General features: G+C 35.4%; 1 protein-coding gene across 10 annotated transcripts in view; it reads left to right on the top strand.

The window, feature by feature from the left end:
* The window catches only part of tutl (immunoglobulin superfamily member turtle), a 985,149-nt gene extending 962,301 nt beyond the window's left edge, over nt 1-22,848 (top strand). For all 10 annotated transcript variants that reach the window (XM_069819242.1, XM_069819241.1, XM_069819243.1 and 7 more), the window contains one exon: nt 6,530-22,848. In XM_069819242.1, coding sequence (XP_069675343.1) covers nt 6,530-8,153 — 1,624 coding nt within the window. In that variant the 3' untranslated portion in view covers nt 8,154-22,848. The remainder of the gene's footprint in view (nt 1-6,529) is intronic.
* The last annotated feature ends 310 nt before the right edge of the window (nt 22,849-23,158 follow it).

Below are 23,158 nucleotides of genomic sequence, written 5' to 3'. Positions count from 1 at the left end.
TCTTATTAATTTACACTTCTGTTTTGCTATTAGTTTTGTCTATTATATATTTTAGCATAGACTGTGAAAGAATATTATTTGTTCTGAAAAAGTCATTAAGTTTAAGATTTTATTGAATATTTTTCTCTTTTCTTTGTCTTTTCCCCTTTGCGCTGGTCATTCAGGAGGAAAAAAGGTGAAGAGTTTGGAAGCAACTGTTGAACTCAGCACGTTCTCACAGCACACTCTTCCATGGTGCACTTGGTACAAAGCATGTTAAACATTCTTGTGTGTTCATATATTAATTACATTGGGGAGCATGATCGAAATCAATAATTCCATTTTCCTCTCTTCCATCTCTTTCTCATCTTCATAAGATCTTTACGTAAATCTGATTGACAAAACATATTTTCCACATTGACAACGTCAAGGCCATAAGCTTTATGCTGCTGATAATGCTACAATGCTTGGATTTCACACTGTGTTAATGGACAAATGTTCTCCGAAATAATTTGACCTCTTATTATATTTCTGGTTCTGTACCTATACAAAAATTGAAGTTATTTTTTATTCTCATTTTAAAAAACGTATATTGATTCTTCTCATACTCATATAAGGGATGTAATTACCATCTCTTATCGTGAGCTTTTAAGGTAAGCGTTCACTACATCGTATCGCACTCATCGGACGCATCGCACAGATCGGAAAAAGACTATCTTTGCTGTAATTGTTATGTAACCGCGTTCACTACATCGTATCGCACGCATCGCCTCTCGGCAAATCCGTCCACGTTTCTCGGATGAGCAACTTTTCCGATGCGTGCGATCATGGCCTCCTTTAATAAGTCAATTTTAATTGCTCAACTGTTACTATTATGTTGTGCCATGTTCAGTATCGCTCCAAAATGGCAGACGGAAAACTTATTTCACTTGTAGAAAATTGCGAAGAATTATATAATTTGAGGCGTTCCCATTACAGTAAGCAAGTTATTTCTTACATATATATTATGTAACCAATATTTCTTTCGTTTCTTCATCTTCAATTAAGACACATGAAGCTATTACAAATTCTTATTCGCTAACAGTCATAATTAATAGACCTAACCTCAACTCCTCTGTTTTCAGCAATGTCAATATCGTACGACGTCATGTTTCAAACAGCTGATAAGGGAATCCGATGAGGTGATGAGATGTTACAGTGAACACACTGCACTTAAAATATCCATTGCGTGCGATTCGTACAAGGAGGGTGATACAATGTAGTGAACGCTTACCTTTACTCTGTTATGTTTTCATTATGTTCTCTGCAGTTATGAAAGGAATTGAAGCACAAATTAAAAAGTCAAGTGTAATAATTAATTTACCTCTTCATTATTATAAAGGTTATTCAAAAGTAAGTTACATTTTGACGTCGCCTTATCTTTTTAAGAATTAAGGTATACACAAAATAAGAACACACTTATACTATAAAAATATGGGGTTTACTGGATTCAGTTTAAATGTTGAATATGTCCGCCATTTTGTTCTTCAACAAGCAACAATCCTTCTTCTATGTTGAGAACAGCATTTACTAATAGATCTAGTGGAATATCTTCAGTATGTTGCGAAATTGAATATTTTAGTTTGTCGGTAGTTGTAGAATTAGTTAAAACACTCTCTTTTAAATAATCCCACAGCCAAAAATCTGCTGAATTGATATCAGGGGAACGCGCTGGCCATATGTTACGTAAATTTGTTATGAATTTTCATAAGCCATTTGTTAAACTTTTTTTACATTCATAACAACACTGAACAAGACTAATTCGATCTTGTAAAGTCAAAACCATTTTAAAACACAGTCAGTGATAGTGATTTAAAAATTCAATAAGAAGTAAATTTACTTTCGACACATTATAAACAAAACCTGTTACCATGTTAACCAAAACAAATGAGTGTGTTAAGTGAACAAATCTCGTTGTTCGAAAACATACAAATGTGTTACCATTTTGTGTAAGTTTATACGTTAATATATATATATATATATATATATATATATATATATATATATATATATATATATATATACACACACACACTAAGATTTATTTCAAATCATCCGTCCTCAAGTGAGATTGACCACTGGGATCCGGAATTAACAAACATAAAAGATAAAGGGAAATGAAACGAGCAAAATGATGATTCGATTTGTACATTAAAACAAAAATTTACGTGTTAACATATAGATGATAGTGTAGAATTTGAAGAGAGACCTTCAGAATTTCCATTACAATCTTCTGAACCTCACAAAAAGGGAATTTGAAAGGATTTAAGGATATTACATGTAAATTTTGGTAAACAACCCCTTGCTCCAAATAGTAAGCCTGTAACATCCCAGTTGTAAAGCGAAATGCCATATTTTTCACTGAGGTATGGAAGACAAGGTACATATTTAGCTCGCTTGTCATCATTTATCTGCAGTGCTTGATTTGTGTCTCGTTGAAAGCAAATCGTAGGGTCTAAGACCATATATTTCAAAATGTAACTTACTTGTAAATAACTGTATACGTCATGAACTAGGTAATGCTGACTCTGTCATAACAGCACTACTTTCAGTTTTGTCCTGTGTCATTTCTTGCAGAGAACACGTGATTTCTGACGCACAGCACACACATCATTTAACAATAGCAGCAAAAGCACTTTTCACTTTTGTCACGATGAAATACGGCATTGAATTCCTTTTCGATCATGGTCGTGTTTGCTTATGTTTTCACTTGTACTGTTTTGTCACTGACTTCCTGAATAGTAACACTTCTACGTTTTCTGTTTATAGTCGGCTGATATTAGGGTCCTCACAACCATTTTATTTCTGGTGTAGGATCTAATGTAAGAATTAAGACATGTCACTATTGAGAATCCTGTTGCAACAGTTCTTCATGCTCAACAGAGATGTTATTTTGTTGTGAACTTAAAAATGTACGTCCAATACTTCCTTTTCTGTTAACGTAATATGTATAACCCTGAATTGGAACATGTAAAGGTAGATACAATTACCCATTTATTTGAATGTTGGTAGCACATTTAGATACACTGCTCAAAACTGAAAAACAGTTATTTTGTAACCACATTACATTTTTATAATTTTATGAAATGCATGCATTCGTAAGCAGAAAAATTATACATTAGACTTCTCTCTATAAAACTGAAATCAAAAATCAATGAAAAACACAGTTAAGTGACATATACAGGCCGTTTAATGCAACATTTAGTGAATACGAAGTGCAGTGAATTCAGCATTGAAAAAATTAACATGATATTCTACTGAATAATTTCAAGGGAAAAATTGTTCCAGGGCCAGGTATCAATCCCGGGACCTCTGGTTGAACGTACCAGCACTCTGCCAACTGAGCTACCCGGGAACTCCACCCAACACCGTTTCAACCCTTCCCTTTATATCCACGGTGGACTGTGTTGGGTGGAGTTCCCGGGTAGCTCAGTTGGCAGAGCGCTGGTACGTTCAACCAGAGGTCCCGGGATCGATACCCGGCCCCAGAAAAATTTTTCCCTTGAAATTATTCAAATCTGCTTTACAGGGAGCTTTACCCGAAAGACTAGATTTGCATGATATTCTACTTGTAGACAATGTCTGATATCGAGTATTGCAATCTCTGGCTTGGGTGACTGCTGTACGACGACGATTCATGCTTCTAATGAGGTAGCAGATTCTCTGTTGAGGTAAAAGTTCCCACTCCTGCAAATATTCTTCTTTCAAAGCTTGGAAAGTTTCTGGACGCTGTTTCCTTTTCCTTACATGTTATTCCAATTGATCCCAGACCTATTCAATAAGCCCAGACTTGAATCCCATTAAATAATTGGAACGCGTACAAAAAAGGAAATAGCCTCCAGAAACTCTTCAAGCTTTGGAAGACAACAATGATTGTTAGAGGAGAAAAATTCGCTCCGGCACTGGGGATCGAACCTGGGTCCTTGGTTCTAAATGCCAAGTGCTGTAACCACTCAGCTACGCCGAAGTTCAATCCACAGCACCAGATCTAATCCCTCTCCTTGGGTTCGATCCCCGGCACCAGAATGAAATTTTCTCCTCTGACAATCATTGTCACCATAACAGATATATTCTGTAGGACCAAAAATTAATCTTTACGTAGCTTGGAAGAAGAGCTTGGAGAGTGGGAACTTTCACCTCAAAAGAGCATCTGGCGACTCATTAGAAGGACGTATTGTTGTACAGCAGTCATCCAAGCCAGAAAGGGCAATGCTCGATATTAATCACTGTCTACAAAAAGAATACCTTGTTAAATGTTTAATTGTTGAACTAATTTACTCTTTGTTTTCAGTATCTGTTGTACTAAAGACCCTGCATATTCGTCTACTACTTAAGGGAGTAGATTACTACTGTAGCACTTAGGTTCCCTCTGTGCAACCCATGAACTGAAAATCAACCCAGAAGACCGCATTATGATACCAGCTACTGGGTTTAATTTCCCGAAATTCCTCTGGAGACAATAGCTGTATGTGTTTCCCGAGATATCAATGTCCAGACTGCTTACAGATGGTGCACTCTTCTATCTCATATATTTTTATTTTAACAAGATGTGCAGCTAGCAAATCTTTCATCAGGTTTTTTTTTTTAGATTTGTTATTAATGGAGTAAAATTCACTCCAGTGCCTAGGATCGAAACCGGGTCTCCCAGTTCTATGCACTAGTCTCTCTAACTATTGAGTTACGCCGAAGTTCAACCCACCACACCGGATCGAATCCTTCTCCTTTGGTTCTTTTTCCCTTAGTGGCCTTACTTCGTGTTCGACTTGTATATATTTTAAGTCAACAGTTATCACACGAGGTGCGCACTCAATTGAGTGACTTGGCGGCCGGGACTCCTACAGTATATGCACTGTTAGGCGAGTAATAATTCTGTAGGACCAAAAATTAATCTCTACATTCTTCCCTAGAGTTTGTTTCGTTATACATTTAGAGATGCTAAAGCAAGGAGATGCACTATCACCTTTACTTTTTAACTTCACTCTAGAATATGCCAATAGGAAAGTTTAAGATAACACAGAGGGTTTGAAATTGAACGGGTTACATCAGCTCCTTGTTTATGCGGTTGACGTGAATATGTTAGGAGAAAATCCACAAACGATTAGGGAAAACGCGGAAATTCTACTTGAAGCAAGTAATGCGATAGGGTTGGAAGTAAATCCCGACAAGAAAAAGTATATGATTATGTCTCGTGAACGGAATATTGTACGAAATGGAACTATAAAAATTGGAGCTTTATCCTTCGAAGAGGTGGAAAAATTCAAATATCTTGGAGCAACAGTAACAAATATAAATGACACTCGGGAGGAAATTAAACGCAGAATAAATATGGGAAATGCCTGTTATTATTCGGTTGAGAAACTTTTATCATCTAGTCTGCTGTCAAAAAATCTGAAAGTTAGAATTTATAAAACAGTTATATTACCGGTTGTTCTGTATGGTTGTGAAACATGGACTCTCACTTTGAGAGAGGAACAGAGATTAAGGGTGTTTGAGAATAAGGTTGTTAGGAAAATATTTGGGGCTAAGGGGGATGAAGTTACAGGAGAATGGGGAAAGTTACACAATGCAAAACTGCACGCATTGCATTCTTCACCTGACATAATTAGGAACATTAAATCCAGACGTTTGAGATGGGTAGGACATGTAGCACGTATGGGCGAATCCAGAAATGCATATAGTGTGTTAGTTGGGAGACCGAAGGGAAAAAGACCTTTGGGGAGGCCGAGACGTAGATGGGAAGATAATATTAAAATGGATTTGAGGGAGGTGGGATATGATGCTAGAGACTGGATTAATCTTGCTCAGGATAGGGACCAATGGCGGGCATATGTGAGGGAGGCAATGAACCTCCGGGTTCCTTAAAAGCCAGTAAGTAAAGTATGCATTTAGAGATGCCAACACAGGGTTCTGGGCCATAGCTTTGGATGGAAGTTCCATGTTTGGCTAGTAGGTCAGTTTGTTCATTGCCGTACACTCCGCTGTGTCCTGGGACCCAAATGAGTTGTAATTTATTTCTTCTGATAAGATTCTGCATTCTTCAACCATCCTGAAGTCCACTCAGTGCAGCCTGATATCAGAGCAAACCCTGTGTATATCACTTAACTTAGTTACTCATTGGTTTTTCATTTCGGGTTTGTAGAGAGAAGTCCAATCAATATATATATATATATATATATATATATATATATATATATATATATATATATATATATAATTTTTAGATTTACGAATGCATGCATTTCATAAAATTATAACAACGTGATGCAATTGCAAAGTGGCTGCTTTTCAATTTTGAGCGGTGTATTTTCACTCTGTTAGTAATTTTGTTTTGCTTGCTTCAGTTTTTTGTTTTGTGTTTTAAATGTGGTGCATGATTTTGTGCAGTGTTGTGTTGTGTTGTGTTTGTGTTTACTCGGCTAGGTGGAGTTAAATAAAAACCGCACAATTTGATGTGGATACAGTTGCACATGCTAACGTCAGGATAATTATGTTTTCTTGTTGGTCACCGCAGACTTAGACAGAGCCGAATACCAAGTGTGACGCTCCTAGGTGATGCTTTAAAGAGGACCCGTGCTCGGCTGACGAGCTGGCTGGCGTCGCGAGGATGTGGCGACGGCGAAGGATCACAAGTGAGCAGCAGCAGCGATGCGGCGGGCCACTGGCGACCGGAGTACATCGGCAACGGCAAGAGTCTGGGTCGCATATCCCGAGCTGCCGACGGCCGCTTTGTTCTTGCCGATTCGTCTCACTCGTCTGCTGCTAACAGTGTCACAAGCAGTAGCGATGATGGCGGCTTCTTGCCCCGTCGCGGCAGAAGAAGAGCTTCGTGGAGGCGGCCGCTGGTGGGGTACCCCAGCCAGTTGAGTCTGCGGTCGGACGGTTCTGGGGAAAGTGGTGTTGGCGGCGGTCTCACCACGATCCTCGACGCACTGGGAGGCCGGTCATCTCCCCCTCGCTACCACCATCACCTTCCTCTAGTCCCAACTATATACTCGCCACCCCCCGCCCCCACACCGCGCTTTCGTGCCAGTTCCCCTGCCACGCCCGGCTCCTTGCTGACCACCGCCTGGTCCCCCAGCTACAACTACAGCGACCTGAGCTCTGTACCGCAGCTGAGTTCTGTGGAACGCTCGCTGCCGACGGGTAGCACGTTCAACACGGCCACGCCACCCAGCTACCTGCAACTGCGCACGGTGCACGAGCGCTACAGCCAAGAACTGCCATCCCTACGAGCGATCCACGAGGAGTCGAGTCGCTGGCAGCAGCGGCAACAACAGCAGAGGACGCGGACCGAGACCTACCCCCCAACGACCACGCCCCACCTCGTCACGTCTCCCCTGTTCCTCCCGGTTCACCCTCTGGCCACGAGCTCGCCACCGAGAGTTCGAATCCCGCCACCGCGACCGGCACTGCCCTGGGCCGAGGACTTGGCCCCCCAACACCCCGGCCACGGGACCGGCACCATGGCAACGGCGCGACCCCGCGCCCGACTGCCGCCTCGCCACGCTCGTCATGCCCGAAGCGCACCCGAGCTGGCCGACGCAGAGCACCAGGACGGCCTCCTCATGGAAACCTCGCCTTCTAGTTCTAGCGGCTTCGGCAGCAAGAATACCTCACAGCAGAACCAAAGCTCTCAGTCCGGAAGCACCAGTGCCGAATGGAGGTTGCCTCCCTACAGGCCGCCGCCTCCACCGCCCCCACCGCCTCCTCTGCGACCGTCACATCCTCCGGCTCCACCGCCTCTTGTTGGCCATTGGCTCGAATTCACTGCCGGTCTGCAAGACACGTCACCTCCACATTCAGAACCCGGACGCCTCCGTAGCTCGAAACCTCTGGACGCGAGTGTGGACGACCACTACGAGTTCGACACCGTGTTCGCCGCAACACCCACGCCGTCGACACCTACCGGAGTTCGAACTGCCCCGCCCCGACAGCGGCTGGGTAGCGGAGGAGAGGACAGAGGTATCAGCGACTCGGAGATTTATTCTGCATCCTTCTACCCTCCACGACCCAAGAGGCCTTCCAAGTATGATAATATTGAAGCACGCGTACAAGCAATGAAGGAAGAGTTCCACGAATTCAGAAAGCGACAGGCGAAGAGGAGACGTAGTGAAGAATTGGAAAGTGCATGTTGAGGAGTTCTTCTTCACCTGATCATTTAGCACCGTCCTGGCTTGATTTTGCTTTACTCTGGCACGATATGATCCTTTGCGATGTTCAGAACATCAAGAAGAGCAATACACATCTAGGCCTGCACATCCAAGTTTCCTATAATGCCAGATAAATTTTTCCCTCTGTCCTCAGGTACCCAGTGGCACCCGTTATTGCGCAGAACGCCATATAGTGACATCAGAAAAGTCTTTGTAGACTCGTCAGATTTTCTGTATGACGCTCAAATATGAATTAGAAATGCTTAGTTAACTTAATTTAGTTTTTGCTTTTTGCTTCGGTTTGAATTTTAGTTTCCTCAAATTTTTTTATATGTAAAATACTTGTCTTGGATATTTCTAATAGAAAATCTTTTACATTTGCCCCTTTTCTGCTGCAGAACCCTCGTGATGGATTGAAATATCTTATTCGTTATTAGTAATGAAAGCTAAAATATTTAGTGTTTGTATCTTGCACATTGACTGGCGCTATTATTTTGTTGTTACCATGTGGCTTATGGCGGATTTGTTAAAAATTGAATTTTTACTTAAATATAAGTTGCTATTTACTGTCTTAATGTTTTGTATAGGAATTCCTGTGGCTTCACAAGTTCCAAATTAGATAACTCACAGTAATACATAATTGTCGTGTAAATTGTTATTAAATTTACTTAAATTACATTTAGTTGTAGATACCTACTACATAGATGTCCTCTTTATGTGAGTAATATAAGCTTAACGAAATATAAAATACTTAACCGTCTCTAAATTGAGTTACGTATAATTTCATGGCAGAATATTATTCTGTTAGTAGTCACTTTGAAGTGGTGAAAATATTAGAAAGAGTTCATTTTCAGTATTGTTCTTTACCTTTTTTTCGTGCGTTTCATCTTCTAGTAGTTTCTATACTACATTCCAGTTCATATTTTTGTTTATTACACTGAAGTTTCTTTTAACTCGTGATTACTCGTGCTTTGTTATGTAACGCGATCACTTGCGTTGTCAGGTGGTACCAAACATCTGATAGTTTTTTATAAATCATAAAATTCATAATTTATTATTTTTTCATTGTTTTAATTGTGTGATATTATTAATATTCTTTATTTTATTGAATATACAAGTATCATGACGGTTATTTATAAAACATCATTATCATTTAATAAACAAAACACAGGCTTAATATAACTAGTGCTACTATAAATGGCATTTACTGTTCTTGGTGTTCCAGCTCTAACATTCTCATTAGTAGGGACCGGATTTTTATGTAATATCAAAGTGTGAAATATGTACATATTTATGTAAGAAAAATAAGCTGAATATATACCAAAATATGTAAAATCATGAAAATATTTAATATCAATATCTGGCAGGTATAGGATAGGTAAGACTCTCAAGTTGTGATTTCATAGAGCACCCGACTTTTTTACCGCACACTTGACACATTACTATTTTTCCATCTGTAGTGAAAGCTTCGTCCATTGCAATCCATGATTTTATTTTTGTCGTTAGGGTTGAAGATACAGGAGCCATTTTAGTTAGTGTTTGAAAAGTGACATTCCTGTCTTATTCAGAAGGGTAGGATTATTCCAGCCGAGAATCATACTTTCTAATTGCTCAGAAAGCCCCATTTCTGTATAGATCTACTAAATTTAAAATAAAGAGGTCAAGCAATAACCTGAAAGTCTCATGTCAGACTTGACACGCGTTTTCTCTGGAAGAATTAGGAAGAGGGTGGGTAAGGTTGCAAATTGCATGGGAACGGCTTGTTAAGACATGTGCAGAACAATCATAGTTCGAGACAAATCATGTCGTCCTCGTCCCATCCACCGCATGAACGCAACGCTACTTTTTGAGTGATTTTTACAATACAAGGTAGTTGTATGCGAAAGGTTTCCTTTTCTTCACTCATATTTACAGTGGCCTCTATTACTTCCTGGAACTAAGGACGTTATGTTTCGTCCCGAAATATATCCTTTTTTGGGTAGGTAAAAAGGCTTTTTAAATCTGTATATTTCAAATTGTAAACTTCCCTAATTATCATGAGTATCATGATCTTTCCTTCCATTTTTTTTAAATATTTATTTCAGTTTGTTATGGTTATTCTAAAACTGATTTTGTTAAAAATAATTATTAGTAGAGCCTTTTTCAGAGATATTCATTGTAATATATGTATATAGACTAAGCAGAAATAATCGGGTCAAAATTAAAATACAATTCATGTCGTCCTTCATCACATAAAGGCAACGCAGCCTACTTTCTGAGTGATTTTTGTGTGAGAAAGACTGGTTTTTGTTCACTTATATTTACAGTGGGCGGTATGGGGTGAGTGCCTCTATTACTTCCTGGAACTAAGGACGTTATGTTTCGTCCCGAAATATTTCCTTTCTTGGGTAGGTAAAAAGGCTTTTTAAATTTGTGTATTTCAAATTGTAAACTTCCCCACCAGAAGTTTTCTTTTTTCCTTTCAGAGAAGTAAAAATGAATAAAACTCCTAAATATGTAGATTTATGTAATACCATGCCATAAAATGTAATGTGGGGTAAATATGTAAAAATATGTAGTATCAAATTTTAATATATTAATGGTAATTACAAGATTCGCAAAGATTTGTTATTTATATACGGTTAGGTTGAAAGGAATATAATATGTAATTACATAAAAATCCGGTCCCTACTCATTAGACATTTCAGTATCACTTTCATTTGACTATATCGTGTTCGCTGTATTCAGTCAGAAACTGGAGCTGGTATAGATTGCTGATCATTGTCCAATTCCTCTTCTAACCAACTAATGATTTGCGTTTGACTCATGATGTCCAGAATAACAATGAGACTCAATTAAATTAAACCATACCATTAAATTCACACTCGTCTTGTCTTGTAATATCACATACATAATCACACACGCAGTTAGATTTCTCCTCACATTTGACACATTTGTGACAGGAACTAACATGCTGTATTGCCTGTTACTTCTTGCACTCTTTTCTCTCTTACCAAACATCGCATCTGCTCGACAAATACACCACAGCAAGGCCAAATAATCTAACGAGGCATTTTTAAAAGGACAACAATTTAAAATTAAAAACAAAGAAATTATAGCAAAAAGCATAACAAATATTGGATTGAACTCATAGCACGAGTGATCGCGGGTTAAATTTGTGTAATAGTTTTCATTGAGAGCATAAAAATTATTACGAAAAATTGTTAAAATTAGTATGTTATAGTCCGCGTCACCGTTTTTGGCGTGTGAAATAAGTAGTGGGAACGTTAAGTACGAGTGTTTTATATTTGCCGCAGTCAGTCTGACAACTGTGTTGGCAAATGGCTGATGTGACGTGTATATAGAAAGTGGTATCACTCTCAGCTACATAGCAACATGCTCACAAACTGATCACTATATATATCTAGGACACACGCCAAAAACGCTGGCGCCAGCTGTAACCCCCCCACCGACTTTAACGAAAGAATTATTATTTAACTTCGGTATGTTCTAAGACTTTGAAAAACTAACTTAGTGAAAAGCTATTTAAAATACAGTTTTATGAAAACCTGTATGTATTAAATACTGGAGACTTTTAATTAATCTATGATTAGGGCAACACATTCGAAAAAACTAATGCTCTGCACGGAGGAATTAGACCAATAGGTATCTTAAGTAATGATTCGTAGTTTATTCTAATGCTGATCTGAGACATTTCTTGTAGTTACACCATAGTTGTTTCCCTCCACATCCCTTCTTGTTCGTAACTGTAATTCATTGTTAATTAATCACAGTAGATGATACAGCAAGAAGCCAACAGGGTCCGGTTGCAATGGGTTCTGCCGCGCCCTTTAAGTTGAATGTTCCTTATTTTTGCTACTGGTACCATGCCGAGATGAGAGAACTTTGAATCAACCCAGTTGCTGGTCACAATTCTGTTGAAATGAATCGGAAAAATTGCTGTTCTTTTGACGCACAGTTGTCGTCTGCTCCCTAGTTAAAGGATCACTAGGCCTATCCAGTAGCAGCAGCACTATTTAATTAGATAGTAGTATAAGACAGACAGGGGGCAAACACAGTCGTCAATACTTCAGTGCATGGATTAAATTACAATATGTCGAAAAGTGCTCAAGTGCATTAATACTGAACTATACTCAAAACCAAATAATTATGAGTGATTAAACAAACAAAACGGTGATTATTATTATTATAATTATTATTATGATTATTATTATTATTACTATAAGTGTTGTGAGTAAGAAACAAATTAAAAAAAAAAAACGAAAATAATAAAAACTCTCAAAATGTATATTAGATTGGTACTACTACTACTACGCATCTCTAAAATGAACTGTTTGAGTAGAGAGAGTCGAACGATTCAAGTGTGTGTGTGAATCCATATTGCTATCTGCGGAAGTGGTTATTTAAAATATGAATGAAAAGGTTAAAATATTAATTATCTTCTAATTAAATATGATGAACTCCAAAGAAGACAATTACAAAAACAAAAGAAGGAATATTAAGATAAATAATATATGCATTTATTAATACACTCCATTGCAAGGAATTTAAGATTATATATAAATATATATATTATATTGTTCTGTTTCTGCCATTGCATTTAGAAATGGGCGGAGCTCAGAGAGAGAGAGAGAGAGACATTTGAGAGCAGAAGCAGTTTTATTATCGAGAAGGTGGTTTTCTGGAGATAACACAACATAAAAATGCAAAGTTGTTGATGTTATTTCTTATGATAATTCTAACGCTTTATCGTTTTCTCTTTCTTTATCCATAAAGAAACGAAAAAACGAAAAAAATTTTCCACACAGGCTGTTGCAATAGGTATTTATTATTAGTGCTATTGCAAAAAAATATATATGATGATGTTTTCTGCATTAGTTCTATGAAATGAATTTTTGCCTCATTTATTAATTGTTCGTTTAGTTAAGTTTCCAAAGTACAAAGAGAGAGGGAGAGAGAGAGGACGAACTCAAATTTTGTTGATATTAATTATTATATTATTTTGTATATATATAATTTAGTACCCCACACATTGCTGACAATTTGTTATTTTGTAGTCATGAAGGTTGAGTTTCAGTACCATTGTATGTCTGCATTTGTACGCGTTTCATCAAACAGATAAGTTACAACTCACCAAAAGTTGCACAATGGCATTACAGAAAAGCCTGTCTGTTTGTGAGCATGCTTTAGAACTCGTGGAATATATCCTAGTCGTAAAACATCTAAGTTTATTCATATTCATTTTATTCTTGTCTTTCCTTCCCTCTTTACCTTAACAAAGTGAGATAATGGAACTGCGCTACTCATTTTTTATGGTGACATCGTCCTAGGCACATAATGGGCCTTCTCGTAGATAATCGTTCGTGATTACTTGTATGATACATAAAAATTAATCGACCTGGTTGGCGAGTTGGTATAGCGCTGGCCTTCTATGCCCAAGGATGCGGGTTTGATCCCGGGCCAGGTCGATGGCATTTAAGTGTGCTTAAATGCGACAGGCTCATGTCAGTAGATTTACTGGCATGTAAAAGAACTCCTGCGGGACAAAATTCCGGCACATACGGCGACGCTGATATAACCTCTGCAGTTGCGAGCGTTGTTAAATAAAACATAACATTTTAACATAAAAATTATAATCAGGAGAAATAAGGGAGGTCACAGGTGAAATTTTGGTCATTTTCAGTCAAAAATCGCATTTTCGTTTTCTTGTAAAAATGAATCGGCAGTCTCTTATTTATATGTTGAACAAGTTTCAATGCTCTGTGGCACTCGAAAGCATTAAAATCACGCAATATCTAAATGACTGCACCCTTCAACTTCAGTTCCATGCAAATTTTACAAGCTGTTTTCTCACACTTTTTTTCATCACATTTCGTCATGTTCCAAGGTGTAAAGACTCTTACAATATGAAATTTTTACTGCTTGTTCTATAAAATTATGGTTAACAAAATAGATTACCAGATCTTTTTATATGGTAAGTTCTTTTAAAGTTAAAAAATAATTTTTACAGTGAAACCTCTCCTTACAGACACCCCCAAGATACGGACACTCCTCATATATGGACAGATTTTTATGTCCCAACTGAAATAATATAGAAATAAAGATAAATTTAACTCTTGTTTACGGACACTCTCAGACACGGACAAGGACAGCTGTTTCACAGTCCTAAAGCTTGCTTTACCTCCTGACTGCGGACAGAACTTGGATTTCAAGACCTAATGTGTTACAAAAATGGAAAATTTACTTTTGAGGACTGTACAGAAATTCCTTAACATGAAAAGTCATAAAATTTAATTTACAGCGTGAAGGGATATATTCATTCATTCATGGTGTTCTGCCGAAGGGCAGGTCTTTCACTGCAAATCCAGCATTCTCCAGTCTTTCGTATTTTCTGCTTTCCTCTTTGTCTCCTCATCTGTAGGGCTATATAATGCATGTTATATATTGCTGTTAGATTGGGAAGCCTCCCTCCCAATAAAGGACACCTCCCAGATGCGGACAAATTGTTACATCCCTTCGATGTCCATAAATGAGAGGTTTCACAGTATAACAATAGGTACCGGTACTAAAAAACTAAAAAATAACTTTTGATAAAATAATTTTTTTTCTCTATTCTAAGGCTACATTTCTAAAATATGGATGCATAGATCTTTTCTAGGTACATCAAAGATATTGTAATTTTTTTTTCTAGATCATATTCTTAAAATTTGTACAAGGAGATAGATTTTGAAAATATGCCACAATTTTTTTTAGAAAAAGGACATTACTCAGAAAATATCTGGGTAACATGCATGAAAATTTGTAGCACCTATATTATAAAAATGAACCAACTAGCTCAAAAACTACAGAAGTTAGAAATTTCACCCATCTCCTTCCTTTAATTTCTACTACTTAATAGTTATTTATGCAACAAGTGGATAATATTGATGATTATGGCGTAAGTGAATGTTTGTCGCATGAACAATAGTGAATCGTACGACAATTTTCACAGTGTGATAATAAGATTATCCACGAGTTTGATACAACACTTTATGGCATCTTAGCATTATAAATTGTAGGAAATAAATTATGAAATAGTTCGGCATCCATAGCTGACAAAGTCTTCATATGTTCGTATCGATTAGTTGCGCCTAGCATTGGCATTGAATAAAGAGAAATGGATGACCTTGCAGATATTACAAACTCTAGTTATACCTTAGGTATCAAATTTTATGTTACAGATGTTCCTTTATTTTGTTAATATACTTTTTCTGAACCACTGAACTGTTTTATGTGTTATTACAAAAGTGATACAAAATTGTTAAAGATTGGAAATAAATGATGTGTTACTTCTGTCCTGCATTTTGTTTCTTGTTACGTGGCGCATAGAAGCAATAAGCAAGATTGCCGTACGAGTTGCATGCATCCCCACCCAAGTGTTCCGGTATTACATCATAGCGAATACATCATTGCTATTATTGGCATGCATGCATGTAGTAATAACCTGTTTATAATGCTTCTTCTTCTTATTTGGTATTACAGCCCAGGTGGGCCTTAACCTCCTCTATGGCTCTCTTCCATCCTTCTCTATCCATCGCCAACTCCCTCCAATTCCTTATTCCTAATCTATTCACATCCACTCGTACACAGCTCCACCATCTTGTTCTCGGTCTTCCTCTTAATCTGGTTCCATCTGGGTTGTTATTGAAGACAGTCTTCACTTTCCTTGTTGTTTCCATCCTTGTGACGTGTCCCAACCATCTCAATCTTTGACATCTTATGTGCGCCTCCAAATCCGATTCCTTGTACAGTTCTTTATCTCATTATTATATCTGGCTCTCCATCCATCCACTGTTTCAATTGCTCCGAATATCGTTCTTAAGATTTTTCTCTCAAATATTGCTAGTTGTTTGCATGTATTTTTATTCAGAACCCATGTTTCTGTACCATATGTTATAATGAGTCTTATTAGGGTTTTGTAAATCTTGATTTTGATTTCTCTAGATATTATTTTATTTTTAACAATTGATAAAAGTGAATAATATGCCCTGTTAGCCAGATTTATTCTTCTTTGTACCTCATTCCTTAGGTCATTATTTGCTGTCAATATTGATCCGAGATATGTAAATTCTTTTACTTTTTCAAACTTGTATGTTCCCATTTTAACTTCCTTCACGTGATCATTTTGTCTTTTGGTGACTGACATAAATTTAGATTTCTTTGTATTTATTTTAAATCCCAGCTTCTGAGTTTCCTTATCCAACGCCATCAAGGCTTCTTCAACGTCTTGTATCCTTCTTCAGGTGATGATGACATCATCCGCATAGCCTAAAAGTTTATAATGCTAGGATGACATAAAATAAGCTAAATATAATTTAGCTAAAAACAAATGTCCGCGACACGATTGCATATTTACATAATTCATTGCAGAAAAAAACACACAAAAATAAATAAAAAAGGACGGTAAAATATTTATTGTTCATGTGAAACACTTACTAGTACTACCTATAATTATTATTATTTATAATTACTTATGGTCGATTAATTACAACAGAAACATTTTGTCATATTGCAACAGAATTTCCGTCACTGTATGATAAATATGTATAATAAAACACATCTCCATTTATATAATGTGCCGAGGAATGTGTGACCATCTGAAATGGAACAACAATCAGTTCTTCATAGGTCCCAGTTGTGGTTATTGAAGAGGGGAGATTGTATGTGCAGGAAGAATGTACTGTTGCTGCTAGCACATGAATAGCATACAGGTATATTTACTAGTAGGTCTGGATATAATGTATTCTTACATTTTAAAACATATACTGGTGTTTGAAATTTATGGGGTTTCAAGAACAAATTTTTTTTAGCATATCATATTCCTTTGAAACTATATTTTACAAAGGACATATGTTTGAATATTTGATTTTATTTAATGCTGTGTAGGGCATTTTAAACCAGTCACAAATATTTCTCACCGACTTTACCAATACAGACTGTAAACATATCGGAAATATGGAATGTATGCCTATAGCCTACATAAATTATCAGTCGTTGCTTGTAGTTTGTTATCCATAAAACAAAAGCATCAGATTGGTTTTTCTTAAACTGGATTTTTCGATTCAGTCCCATTTTATATATTTTTACGAAAGTGTTTAAATTTTGTTTCTGAAACTCGATGTTTGTATTTATTATTGGATTATTATTTGAAATTTTATTATGAAAGTGGATTTAATTGTAATTTTTTGTAGATTGTAATGATGATTTTGGCTCTAAAATATGTACACATCGCCCGTTGCTCTCATTATTTATTAATTATTATCCAGTTGTCGGTATGATAAGAAAATATCTATTTCGTAAAGATTAACAGTACTGTCGACCGGGTATACTTTACACAAGGGGGGTAACTTTACACATTTCTAGAAAAATGGTATATAACAGCTTTAACAATGTGCTGTTGTCACATAGAATCAGTTCCACGGAGTTGCTACACATTGTCTGTAATGTGCTGCCTTCTAAACATTTTTCTAGAAATGTGTAAAGTTACCCCCCTTGTGTAAAGTATACCCAGTTGATGGTACTGCTATAAGCAGATGAATCATGTCATTAATTTATTTATAGGTATACTCTTTAAACAATTCAGAATTTAGAAGATGTACTCCCATAACCTGAATGGCTATTCATGTTTGTTTTTTATTGTTGATTGTTAATTAAATTTATGGGATTGAATTCAGTGTTATAGTTCATATGTTGTACTGTTTCAATATTTACATTTATTTGAGATACTTTTCTTGAATTTTGGAGAAAATAATCATGGAATTTATTACTGAAAGATGTAAAAATGCACTTCAGGGTTGTTTTATACTTTAGGTGCAAAGGTAGGGTAATGCAAAGTTCACTTTTAAAGCGTTTCTTACTCAGTTACAGTCGAGTGCAGAAATTTGTGTTGTAATATCTTTGTGCCTGAGATATGAAATAGCTGTATATAAGGTTAACAATTGCAAAAAGAAATGCAAGACTGTAAAAATGTACATAATTAAATTCTAAAAAAAAATGCAATTTAAATTAAAGAAAGCAACGAATCTGGGAGTAAATCCATACGTTAAATATGCCTGTAGGCTATAGTTGTGATATTAGTGTGTTGTATGTATTTTGAAAAGTGTTCAAATTGCAAATATACAGTGGTGTTCATTGGGCCTACTGTTAGAAATTGCAACTTTTGCTCCATGCAACTTTTTAAGCTACCTATTTCAAAATTTGCCTACTTCTCTACATAACACACGATAATTTTGTCTTTATGAGATAATGGATGAAGTTTCTTTGTAAATGTACCTATTCTTATAACATCATATGAAAGCCTTTTAAGATTGACTGTATTTCAGTTTTTTTAATTATTTATTAATTTAACATCCAGTGACCAAAAAGTTAAGTTAGTCCAAATTTGGTTCATTATTTTCTCATGAGTGTAGTTACTGCTAAATTTTGTAATTCTTGCATCTTCTTCGTGACATCAGTAAACAGAACTGGACTCACCACCATAACTAAAAACAACATACCGGTACTGTACCAATATTTATAATATGTAACATTGCGTTTCAGAAGAAAACAGAATTTTTTCACATTTAAATAAAAAAAAGCATTTTCAGTACTATATTTGAAACTGAATGCGGAAGGTATATTTACGCGAATATTATTATAAATGTATATGAATTCTATAATAATTGAAGTAATAAAGAACTAAGCGAAATGGTCACAAATCAAATGTGTAAATAATTATTTATTGAACGAGTTCAGTTGAATAATTTATAGCATTAAAATTTAAACAATGATTTGGCCGCAGTATTTCCTGTACCTAATAGGTACCACTCAAATGCACATCATTATTATTTTGAAGAATTTTCTGATTAAAACAACTGTACTTTTCTCAAGCAAAATAATTCCGAAGTGAAGTGTGTGACTAACCTTACTTTGAACAAATATTTTAAGTTTCAGATGTGTGCTTTCCGTGTATTTTGCTTCGATATCTTTTCATTACGTAACTTTGTAAATTTCCAGTACCTATATAGCAAATTTCATCTTTTACTTTTGATTTTATTATTTAACATCAGTGCTATTGTAGTAGAATTATTATTTCTGTAGTATATGAGATTGTAAATCTGTGAGATAATGAAAGTATTCATTCCAAATCTATACTATTGAGATCCTAAAATTAGTAAATACAGGTCATTTTGAAAGAAACATTTTCCATTTCTAGTTCTAAAGGATATACTAGTACGGTACATAGTCATCCAAATGATAACCTAGAAATCTTGGAAGTACGTAGCTAACAAACTCAGGACATAATTCTATATCTATTAAAAAATAAGGACTTTTAAAATAAATATAGGCCCCATATAAGTGTTTGGACTTCTAGTGAAAATGGTAAAACACTTTTATCGCAATTTATAGGGAAAAATACATGGATATTTTGGCAGTTTCCGCTTTTAGTTTGAAGGATATGGTCAACCAAATAATTTATGAACTTTGAAAGTAATTGAACAAGATACCAATTTAAAAAATAGAGATTTTAAATATATGCAGGTCTCTCAATAAGCTTTAGAATCCCAGTGAAAATGGTAAGGCACTTTCCATTGTAATAGGTACCGGTATCATATTAATTATGATAGGAAGATATATACAAATAATTTCAAATGAAAGGCAAAATTCAAGTGTTATGTAGTGAAAGGAGCTTCCCATGATATATGTCCAAGTCTTTTAGGTAAATTTCACTGATGTTTCTGTCATTTTATTGAAGTCTTGTGAGACAAAACGCTTATAAAATGAAAATCAATCGAAATAAAAATGAAACAATAATATTATGATAAAAATATATGTCAAATTTAACAACTTGGACAATGTATCATGCTATATTTTGAAAATGCTGGCTTGTAGGGCATTGGTTGTGTTTTATGAAGAACAGTAGTTTATTTTAATTCCTAATTTGAACTGTATATAAAAAGATGTCAGGTCAGTGTGTTATGTGTTCAAATAAGATCTCTCCATGGTAACCAAAAAGGAGATTTTAGTATGTACTAATAGCATGTTATATTTCCCTTGTGTAAAGGCACTTGATACACTCATTCATAAAACTAAATTTGGAGGCATGTATTTAAAAAAAAAAATAGAGATGGGCGTTTGTTTTCTTCATATCTCTCTAACAGTTACAACAAGGACATAAAAATAGGTGGAACAATACATAGAAATGTGGTTAATGACCCTGTACTGCATGTTTGCCCATCTCTTAAAAAGTAAATTTTATCACATTGCAGGCACTAAATCTTCAGTAAGATTGATTTTTTCATTGCCCTAATATAATCTGGCAACACAATTAAAAAAATATTAATATTTACAGTAATTCACTTTTAATAGATCATTATATTCTGAAATTGTATTATTCATATTTGAAATTTAAATTTTTAACATGATCCTAATATTACTAGTTTTCAGTACACATTTAGGCTGTCAACAGTTCAAGACTTACATATTCCGTTCATGATGTTACATAGAAGAAGTATGCTTTCAATGGACAGTATTCAACTTCCAAAGACATCCTTCTTATGTGGCATCTTGAAGTAGTAAATCATACAAAAAAAAAGTAGTTCGTCTTCGTTTATTATATTTTATCATTTTCTTTTAATATTTATTGAATATATTAATTGTAGAGTCAACATAAAATTTTTACCTTTCAACTGTTAAAGAAAACGTTATTGGTTGATTTTTCATAAATAGTTAAAAAGCCATAAATATTAATATCATGGCTAAAATTCTGTGTTATCATTCAAAGGTTTCTGCAGTAGATCTCATAAATTCATATTCTCGTAAAGTTAAAATTGCTAAAATATTTGTGTTTCAGTAAATGAACCAGACAGCGAACAGAAATCAATAACGAATCATAAATGAACTGAAGATATGGATGAAATTCTTTCTTAGAGAAATATTTTGCTTATTGTATCGAATTAAAAATATTAAAATAGATATATTGGTTCTGTGAGAAACAAAATTATTACCGGTAACAATTTTTGTTATTTTAAATCTGAAAATTTTACTGTTGTTGTTCCAAATGTAATAGGACATAATGTTGTTATCTATACATTCACGTCAATTATCACCGTTAAGTGGGGTGACTTTGAACGCTGAGGTGACTTTGAACAGTAATTTAGCTCCTTTCTAAATTAAATTCTGTACCCAATTGCGTAAAAACTGTTTTAAGTTGCCAATAAATTAGTTCAGTTTTTTCGAAATAGGGTACAGTTTTTAATTTAGAAGGGCGCTAAATTACTGTTCAAAGTCACCTCGGCGTTCAATGTCACCCCACTTTACGGCATTACTTTATAAAATATAGATAGTTGACACTCACTTCTACTTGGAGTTACATAAAATTTATTCCTAACTAGCTGTACCCGTGCGCTCCGCTGCACCTGTTAGAAATAAATATAAAGTAATTACATAATTAAAATAGGACATCTGGTCCAGAGAACATTCGTGTTTGATAGAAGGATAAATCGTTCAATATGTCACTTAATTTAAATTGCATTGAAATAATTAAAATGCGATCATTTTGGTCCAGAGACCACTCATTTAGTGCAATGATAATTCCTTTAACATATTTCTTATTTGTTATTACATTAAAATAATTAAAATATGATCATTTGTTTCAGAGAACATCCGTTTTTGGTGCAATTTGATCCCATCAAAATTTTGCTTGGAATGAAACATATCGGAAATCATTTTTAAAGAAACGTTTGTTATGTAACATTTGTCACAAAATCAATAATAAGGCAGATATTTCGATTTATTTAATTCAGGCCCCTCTTATAACCCCCCTTTCAAATAAAGTACTTTGAATGCCATATAGCCTAAAATCTAAGATACAACGAACTTAATATATATTCCAATTTTCATATAAATCGGTTCAGCCATTATCGCGTAAAAAGGTAACAAACATCCAGACAGACATACAAACAAAAATTTCAAAAAAGCGATTTTCGGTTTCAGGATGATTAATTATACATGTTAACACCAATTATGTTTGTAAAATCGAAAATTACTAGAAAAATTTCGGCTACAGATTTATTATTAGTATAGATTAGTTATATAGTTCTCTGATCATAAGTAGTTTCATAATATGCAATCATTTTAATTTCTGTTAAGCTTTTAACAAAATGAAGGGTATCGAAGTCTCGACCTATTAACAGAACAAATGTGTACTTGTTAGTTCCTTTAATTGAGATTTCTATATGGGACAACTTGGCACATATAAAATAACTATATGTGATCCTAAGGTCCACAAAATTTAATTCTAATTTATACTGCACACAGCAGAGTCATTTTAAACGTATGACACTATTTTAAGCCATCCTGGATGGATGAACAAAACCCTTGCAACCCAAACAAAAGACTCCCGCCCACGCATCCTTCTTGGTTTTACTAGCTTGCTTGTGTGTTGTTGATTAGCACGATCAAATGAGAAGTCAAAAGGAACAAAGTTTACATGCATAATAAAAATAGGTGAATTTTAATATTTCAAATTTGTAAAAATGAAAAACAAGTGTTCACATAATAAAAAAAAACAAGCGAATGTTGTGAGAAAGTTTTGTTGCACACTGTTGCCATCTATAAAATAATAAATTAGATGATACAAAGTCAAACAGTTAAGCGAAGAACGTGATATGTGTGTTTTTATTTGCTTGAAACCCATGATTCCACTGCAGAAGTTGGAAGCAAAGCTTTCCTAACAATGTCCCTTTTCTCCCACATATGTAGATCAATTCCTGTTTCACTTGTCCTTTCATTCTAATATGCCTATGCTGCTCATGGTTTTAAATTACATAACTTGACCCATTGGTAGCTTAGTCAGCTGATGGGGTTCGATCTGAGAGATTTTTTTTACAAATACTATATTGTCTGTTTCACCCTGCCAGTCTCACTTCTACTCTGTTATTATTTTATAATTTCTGAATAGTCTCTACATG

Source organism: Periplaneta americana, chromosome 2 (genome assembly GCF_040183065.1).
Source record: "Periplaneta americana isolate PAMFEO1 chromosome 2, P.americana_PAMFEO1_priV1, whole genome shotgun sequence".
In the NCBI taxonomy this organism is placed as follows: domain Eukaryota; kingdom Metazoa; phylum Arthropoda; class Insecta; order Blattodea; family Blattidae; genus Periplaneta; species Periplaneta americana.
Note: the sequence above shows the minus strand (reverse complement) of the source record. Positions and strands in the feature narration are given on the sequence as shown.